General features: G+C 33.6%; 1 protein-coding gene across 1 annotated transcript; it reads right to left on the reverse strand.

Moving 5' to 3' along the window:
- Positions 1–499: 499 nt before the first annotated feature.
- Positions 500–7,570, reverse strand: LOC145604690 (zinc finger CCCH domain-containing protein 43-like). The gene is made up of 8 exons (XM_081660605.1): positions 7,234–7,570; positions 6,277–6,650; positions 6,119–6,193; positions 3,651–3,767; positions 3,199–3,510; positions 1,467–1,733; positions 1,116–1,355; positions 500–933 (listed from the first exon to the last, which is right to left on the reverse strand). The coding sequence occupies exons 2-8, from the start codon at positions 6,598–6,600 to the stop codon at positions 709–711; spliced, it is 1,560 nt and encodes a 519-aa protein (XP_081516731.1). The 5' UTR covers positions 6,601–6,650; positions 7,234–7,570; the 3' UTR covers positions 500–708.
- Between the last annotated feature and the right edge of the window lie 566 nt (positions 7,571–8,136).

Below are 8,136 nucleotides of genomic sequence, written 5' to 3' on the forward strand. Positions count from 1 at the left end.
TTAGCTGAATGGGAGGGTGGGAGACGGTGTTGGGTTGATACCCAGGAGGCCAGAAGAATGACCGATTGTTTTTACTACAGTGTTAGAAGTGTAGAACACAACACTTCCTCAGTCCATAACTAACTTGAAATTAATGGTAATGATTTATGATGAAACTGCGACAAATCATGTACTTTATATAGTATATTCATCATCGGGTAGGAATAAGCTTATTTTTGAAAGAAGTGATTATAATTTAGGATGACATGAAAACACCGAAGAACAAACTTATACAGTTAAGACTTAAAAGCACCGGGAGCCAATCTCCACACAAATCAAGATCATAAGACAGCCAGATTTCTTTCTAATCTACCTATTGATTTTCACTTTGCATCCCATAATCAACTACGGGTATTTAATATTGACCAGTAAAACTTGTAATGACTACAAATGACGAAGGTGAATTGAGTAAATTGAAGTATTCTCACCTCTATTCTCTGATTCAGCAAATCAAAGCATGTAACATCGATTAACAGTTATCTGTATAGATGGGATTAGTATATAAATTGTTTGCTGATAGGGGTATGCATTAAGCAACCACAAAAAGTTATCAAATTCCTCAAGTTAAGTATGTAGGTGCAACTTTGCAAAATCTGAAGACGGCATCCTTTCTTGACAATGATGCCAGCAATGTTGCCAAAAAAACAAAGTTTTGCTCATTGGAGAACATCACATTACCCAGCCATCACCCCAATCTGACTCGACATTGTCACCAGCTGGTGATTCCAAATTAGTAGCAACTTCAGGGTTGGGTGAGCTGTGATCTTGATCAGCAACTGGAGGAACTGGAGCAACTGAAATTGCTGGCGAGCTGTTATCGGGATGATGAAACAGACAATTTCGACCATATTTGCATGTACCTTGCAGCTCATAGTTCCGGCAAACTTTGCTACCCTGATGATTGCATAAGTTAAAGCAATTGTGAGCAATATAACACATACATGTCAAGTGGAAAAAAATGAACTAATGAAGGAGATTTGATAACATTATTGATACAATCATACTTGACTACTATGGAAAGATGTCTGCACAAAAATCATATTTTAAGAAATAATCATTAAAGTTAGGGTACATACAGGTCTTAGAGGAAGGCCTGACTCATTGAGAGCACATGGAGATGATGTAGACATTCGGTCCCTTGGATGGTGGTATCTACAAGCAGATTTAAATTTACAATTGCCAGTTTTCATGAAGAATTCACACTCTGGCTGTCCAGGCCGTTCTGGGTACTGTCCATTCTGCATTTGCTGCTGCTGATGAGATGTTCCGTTTTTCCTTGGATTGCCAGGACTTAAATTAGAAAGCTCAGGGGTTTTCTACAAAAACCAATAACAATTTAAGCAAACTAAACACAATGATATAATATCAAAGTGAAGGAAGTTACAGTAGCCAGTTCTAGTTGTATAGAAGGAAACAGTAAGACATACAGATTTAGAGTAGAGGCCTTTTGAGGGAAGCAGCGGCAGACGTAGCTTAGAGTCCTGACTTACTGGATGATTATACCTGCAAGCAGCTCTGTATTTGCAGTCTCCAGTTTTCATGAAAAAATCACAATCAGGTTGCCCTGGTCGTAAAGGAAACTCTTCCGACTGTAGTAAGTGTTCATAATGTGTTGTAGGATCTGCTTTCTTCGAGAGGTTGTTTACAATTTGATGCGGAAGAGGAGTCTTTTTTGCTGACAGAGAAAGGTTGACCTGGGCCAGAAAGAAGTAGAAGAAAATCAATGAAAAGCTACCTGTCCTAACAAGAGAGTATTTGCCACTAATTCACTCTTCAGACAATAAAAAGTAATTGCATTGAAATGCAACCAGGATAATTAAGAACTTAACACAAATAAGACAAAGGAAACACAGTAATCTTGTGCTTAAAACAATTTTCTAGAATAATTTGATCCTCAGTAGCTTAATTACTGTAGCTGTATGCTATCCAGCAATCATTGCAGTTTTGTATTAACTACCAAAGCAGAGGGTGTCCTCGCAAGAAATTGAGTACCATACAATAATAATGCTTTTTACGTTGAAAGCAAGTATGGAAGCTAAATGACAAAAACTCAAATCATTTATAACCCTAAAAAGAAAAACAAGGGGAAAAAAAAAAAGGATGCACATAAAAATGATACGGAAGAAACCATAACCTGGAGGGACAAGACTCAAAAGTTAAAACCCCCATACTCAACATTCCCTTGTGATGGAGGAATGTGGCTATGTGGGGTTGACCTTAAGATGATTGGGCCTTAGCCCATCAAAATGTGGGGTTAAACGGGCTTTCATAAGTTCATTACAATTAATTTGGCTCTGAGAGAGGTAGGATGTGTGTGGCCATCATTACCTATCTCCAATGACTCCAAAGAAAGCACATATGTGGTAAAAAGCTGCACTTTCTCAGAAGATCTTAAAAATAAATGGTAAAAGTTTCGCTTTCAACGAAAACCGCTGTAGGCAGGATAAGAAGTAATAATTTATGCAGACTTACCTAATGTGATGATAAAGTAACAATTTCCGATTTAACCTTAACTTGATACATAATAAGTTAAAAACTACCTATTATTTCATGTTAGTAAGAAAAGGAGAAGAAAATCATATAAGCCACGTTAATCAAGTCCATTGTATTTCAGAAGTCAAACAATTGAAAATAATACTCCATAACAATGAACATTGGCTTCAACCATTTTTATTGTTTCACAATAAAAAAGAACAATTAGTCCAAAATATTTTATAGTCAAAAAATGTGAATATCTAAACTCATCAAAAAAGACAAAGAATAAGCCTCCAAGTAATTTTAAATAAAAAAATAATGGTGCAAAGATTTATATTCTGTTTTTTTTTTTTCCAAAAAAACAAAAAGAGAAAGAGATGCGAGCAGCCAAGCACTCCATATATGCATCCTTTTAGAAGTACAGGGACTAGCTAACAGGTGAGAAGAAGACTGTAGTCAGGCAAATTTGAGTATAGATTTCACCTCTCAGCAGTTTGCAAAATTATTTTGTAAGCAAAGTTTTAAGATTACGTATAAAACACGTAAAACATGTTGGTACAAATGGGAAATACTTGGAGTACATTAAGAACAAAGAGATCTACCACACTTTCAAAGAGAAGTTAAAGATAGTTTTCAAAATACTCATATGCCTAAAATACATGAGAAAGGTCAAGAAGATTGCACCTGATCTTGGTTCCAACGAGCATTCTGAGGCAATGCTTGGTGATAAGAGCTCATTCCAGCATAAGGCAAACCATTCATTGAGCTTAGGCCATTTGCCAAGTCTGGGATACCCCGTGCTACCCCAGAAGTTTGCAATGGATCACCAACATACATTCCTGAAAAATTGTTGCTACCTCTTGCATATACACCATTACCCAAGGAGTTTCTGGCCTCAGATTCTTTCGAAGCAATAGGATCAGGATGATGGAATCGGCAATTAGCTCCATAGCCACAGGAGCCAGTACGCAAGTAGAAGGTGCACTCTTGCTCCGACTAAGGTAAATTATAAGGGAAAAAAAAAGGCCAATAATTTCTCAGTTTGAGAGGTTTAGTTAGAAGTTTCTGAGCAGTATAAATTGTTTAACACAAGAGGCAAACTTGGAATCCAAAAAGAAACAAGAATATAGTCTTACCGGTCTAATTGGTAAACCTAGAAAATTAAGCTCTGGACCTTCGTTCTCAACTTTCTGTGCAGAGTGATTATATCTGCAAGCATCTCCGTACTTGCATCCTCCTGGTGTCCGGAAATACTATATGCATATAAAAAAAAATATATATTTAATAATAATAACAAAATAAAAGATATCAGTGAAACAAAATCTAAAGAACAATGCATCAAAGGCAGCATAACATAGCTTTATTACATCAAATGCTCAGAATATTGCTAATTAAAGGGGCGTGTGATTACAAAATCACAACCTCAACAGATAAGATCAAGACTGACATTCACAAAGGGATACCTATGCTTGCATTAGAGGGAAAAACAAATAGCCTTGTCTTCAGAGTGATGTGATTGTTAAGAAAACAATTACAACAGGTGATTTATTTATGCACTATATTGAAAAACTAGACATAAAGAAAATAAAAACTACGATAACAATTGCTATAGGTTTGTGCATTTCTGCAGTAAAGGATAAAATAGATTCCGTATCCACAAAAGGAACATAATTTCTCTAATTAATACGGAGTAATAACAAACTCAAACCAAATCTAGTCTAAGGTGCTTTAGTTTTGTGCATTTCGCATTAAAGAACAAAATAGTTTCCTTATCCACAAAAGGAACATATATCCCCTAATTAATACGGAGTATTAACAAACTCAAACCACATCTAGTCTAAGGTGCTGTAGGTCTAGTTGTACATTTTACATCAATGGACTATACTCAAATAACATTTCTCAAATTTGTATCTCGTTTGCTTACCCAAGCAGTCAGCCAGTCACCAGTTCAAGATTTAGATGCAATATCACCAATAATGATGATACTTTTACAATTGCTTTATTGAGCATGCAATTTCTAGTGCAAGCATGTTAAATAATGGATAAATACTCAAACTAGTATAACTATATAAAGCCAGAAATTTAAATCCAAATAATTAGATTATCCAATGGAAACTAGCAATTTGAATAGTTGATAGGTTAAACCTAAATTTTTTTAGAGAGGATTACTCTGTTGCACAAGAGCCAGTTAGTCTGGAACAGTCTAAAACTCTGGACTTAAAGCGTAAAGATATCGTAAATTGACTGCATCTTATTAACTACATTATTACTTATTCTAAAAATAAAAATTCTTACACAGTCACACATTCTTCTTCAATGAAATTTATGCAAAAAAATTCCACTAAATCCTTTCTGTAATGTGCTTCATAAAAGAATTTAAATGATATATATGTATCTTAAAAATATAGTTTTACAAAACAAAGACACTCTAACCATGATGTATATATTTTTTTCACAGAAAAGGTATACACCAAAAGCATACTTCCTCTGCTTTTCTAATATTGCAACAAAGGGGAGACACATAATTTAAGATGAGAGAGATACAGATAAACAAAGATAGGGGCCATGTGATGAGAAGTGAGATAAAGGGAAAGCATTTGCAAATATAATAATGTTACAATAATTGTACAACTTCTTAAAATGGTAATTATTGCAATATTAGGGGAGTCGAAGAAGTATTAAACTTGCAAAGTAGTGGCCAGAACAAAGTGTCCAATGTCCATATCCGTGTCTAAGTTTCAAGGACCTAGCACAAGTTGTTGAGATTATATGGATAGTTAGTAAAGTAATTTATTTTATACCTCTTTTCTATTTCCTTATGTACCCTATTAGGATTAGATTTGAGAAGAGCGTAAATCTAACATGGGTTTAAATGCTCCGAAAAGAATTAATACAAAATAGGAACATTAGAGAGGATAAAGAAAGAATACATGAGTAAAGAAGCATATAGTTCCTTAAATCGCACTTTTGAAGGCACATGTAATATAAGTAAAGAAAATGAATACAAAAGGTCATTATAATGCAGAATGACAAGCCAAATCCAAGAGCTCAAACCTTCGATGAATAGAATTGACCTGTATCATAGTGCTAAACAACATAGCTTTTGTCTTAAAACTTCACTATAATTTGCCTCAGAAACGTCTCCCCTAAACAAACACATACACACAAGCTCATACACAAAACCATATATTCCTCGAAAATACCAGCTTGCCAATGATATTAACATTACTAACAATCTTAGCTTACTCCCCAAAAAAACATTTCCCAAAAACAGACATTTAGAGCTTTGCTTTCAGACAAATTTCCTAAAAACAATATTTTAAGCAAACTGCAGGCCCACAACTTAACTCCAGAAAATACTAACTTAGTTAGAGTAGTTGCCCTGGCAATGCAACTATTATAACAAAACAATTGATACAGTTCAATGCAAAAAAAATACATTCAAGCATACTTAAACAAATCATGAACAACATTTCCGGTATCAAGAACACATGGTAAGGGGTCAAGGTCAAAGTCAAATTAAACATCTTTTTTATTCGAAACGAAATCTACGGGATAATAAAATACTAAGCATTCATAAAATAATGTATATAAAAAGCACAACCTTGCAATCAATCTTCCCAGGATCAACAAATGTTCCATTGTTCTCCTCAATTCCTTTCTCCTGGTCCAGAGCAACCTAAAAACAACAAAACAACACAAATCAACATCATAAAAACCAATAACCGAAACCCGAAACAAAAAACCCCAAATCTAATATACCTTAAAACCCTTCTCGGGAGGGTGATTAAATCTACAATTTTGTCCAAATTTGCAAGTACCCGTCTTGAGATAAAAGGTGCAATCAGCAGCATAAGACCTTAAAGGGTATAAATGTAATTTCCCCTCTTCTTCATCTTGTTCATTTTCTCCTCCTTCAATCTTGACATCAACCTCATTACCTTGCAAAACTACACTCTCAAACTGCTGTGCAAGAAGTTCTTCCTCAGTAACTTGTTCATCCCAGTGGGTCCCAGTTGGTGAAATCCCTAATTTAATTTCATTCTGGATTTCAATAGATGAACTCATTTCTTCACAGGTTCCCATAACTTTCTCTCTCCTCTATTTTTTTAACAGAAGAAACCCCAACAACAACACTGAAAATCAATGAGCAAGAAAAACAGTACCTAGTTATATAATAAAATTATAATATAAAGTGGGGATATATAGTACCACATTAATAGCTACTGTTAGGTGTGAAAATAAATGAGAAAAAAAAAAAGCAATTTTATTTCATCAGTGGAGATTCTCACAAGTGCCGCCTTTTCTCTATTTTTTTTTTTTCATTTCTACTTTATTTTTTCATCACCAAAAGTACAATCAAAACCCACCAATTTTTTTTATTAAAATTATTGAAATTTTTTTTAAAAAAAATCACTAAATTGCAATACATTACAGAAAAAACCTCCTTAGCTAATTTTTTATTGATCAAAAAACCCAAAATTAGGGTAAAAAAAAATTGTAGCAAAAAATTTGCAGATGAAATAAAATCCAATTTCAGAATCATTCAAATTATACTCATTACTGATTTATATTTTGATAAAAAAAAAAAAATCGAAACTTTAAAAAATTGCAGAAACGTTAATGTTTAATCCCTAAAAAATTCAATTTTTTTTCAATCATCGCTAAAAAAAAATAAATAAACGTAAGCGATTAAATTGGAATTCTGGAATTTGATACCTGATTATGAAATTAAGCTTCAGCGAGTGAAATTGGAGATGGTAAACCACATTGTGAGAAACGTCACAATTCCCAAAAAAATCGGCGGAAAAATTAGGACAAAAGAAGGGAGAATTTTAGGGTTAGATTGGAAGAAGAAAAAAACGAAAACCCTAAAAAATTGGGGAAGAAATGAAATGAAATTGACGAAAGCAGAAAAGAGAATCTCTAAAATACGGCGAGAAATTGTGAGGAGAGAGAATCTGATTGGGTAGCAAGCTCCACCATCATCCCCCACTCTTTTTAGTGTACTCAACACTGAATTGTTTTTTTTTTTTTTTTTTTTTTTTTTTTTTTTTGATGAAATTAAATAAGAAAATATTTGTTTTTTTTTTTGAAGTGTTTATTAATTAATTTACTGTAGTTGCGTCATCAATTTTATGGGCCGAGAAAGGGAGAAGTTAAATTCTGCAGTGGTGGTGGACCCTATTTTCACTATTTTCTTAAAAGCCCATGTCATTTTCCACTTTTTTATCAGCAATTTTCCATTTTTTGTGAGCAATTTTGCGCAAACTAATTCTCTTATATAAATTGATTTTAAAATCCCTCAAAAAAAAAAAAATTAAAAAAATTACTTCTTTCGTTTTTTAATATTTGCTCCACTTTTTATTTACGGCTGTTTTTAAATACTAGCTCAATTCCCTTATTTAGAAAACTTTAACAGCATTAGTAATTCATTTCTCTCGACTAGTGGACCCAATATAAATTATACTTCCTCTGTTTCTATTTATTTGACGCGTTTGATTTAAGCACATATATTAAGAAAGGAGAGAGTGAGAGAGAATGAAAAAAGCAAGAGGGGAAGCTTGTAAATGCTAGGTAAAAAAGTTACCCCAAAAGGAAACGTGTCAACTAAAAAAAATT

This window comes from Chenopodium album, chromosome 22 (genome assembly GCF_948465745.1).
Source record: "Chenopodium album chromosome 22, dcCheAlbu1.1, whole genome shotgun sequence".
Classification (NCBI taxonomy): Eukaryota; Viridiplantae; Streptophyta; class Magnoliopsida; order Caryophyllales; family Amaranthaceae; genus Chenopodium; species Chenopodium album.

What these genes read in the sequence shown, in the direction of transcription:
- LOC145604690 (XM_081660605.1), bottom strand. Translation starts at nt 6,600, where the DNA reads ATGGGAACCTGTGAAGAAATGAGTTCATCTATTGAAATCCAGAATGAA. An exon ending in CTCCCGAGAAGGGTTTTAAG is followed by an intron (nt 6,194 to 6,276) that starts GTATATTAGATT and finishes TGTTGTTTTTAG; the next exon opens with GTTGCTCTGGACCAGGAGAA. An exon ending in CTGGGAAGATTGATTGCAAG is followed by an intron (nt 3,768 to 6,118) that starts GTTGTGCTTTTT and finishes ATATGCATATAG; the next exon opens with TATTTCCGGACACCAGGAGG.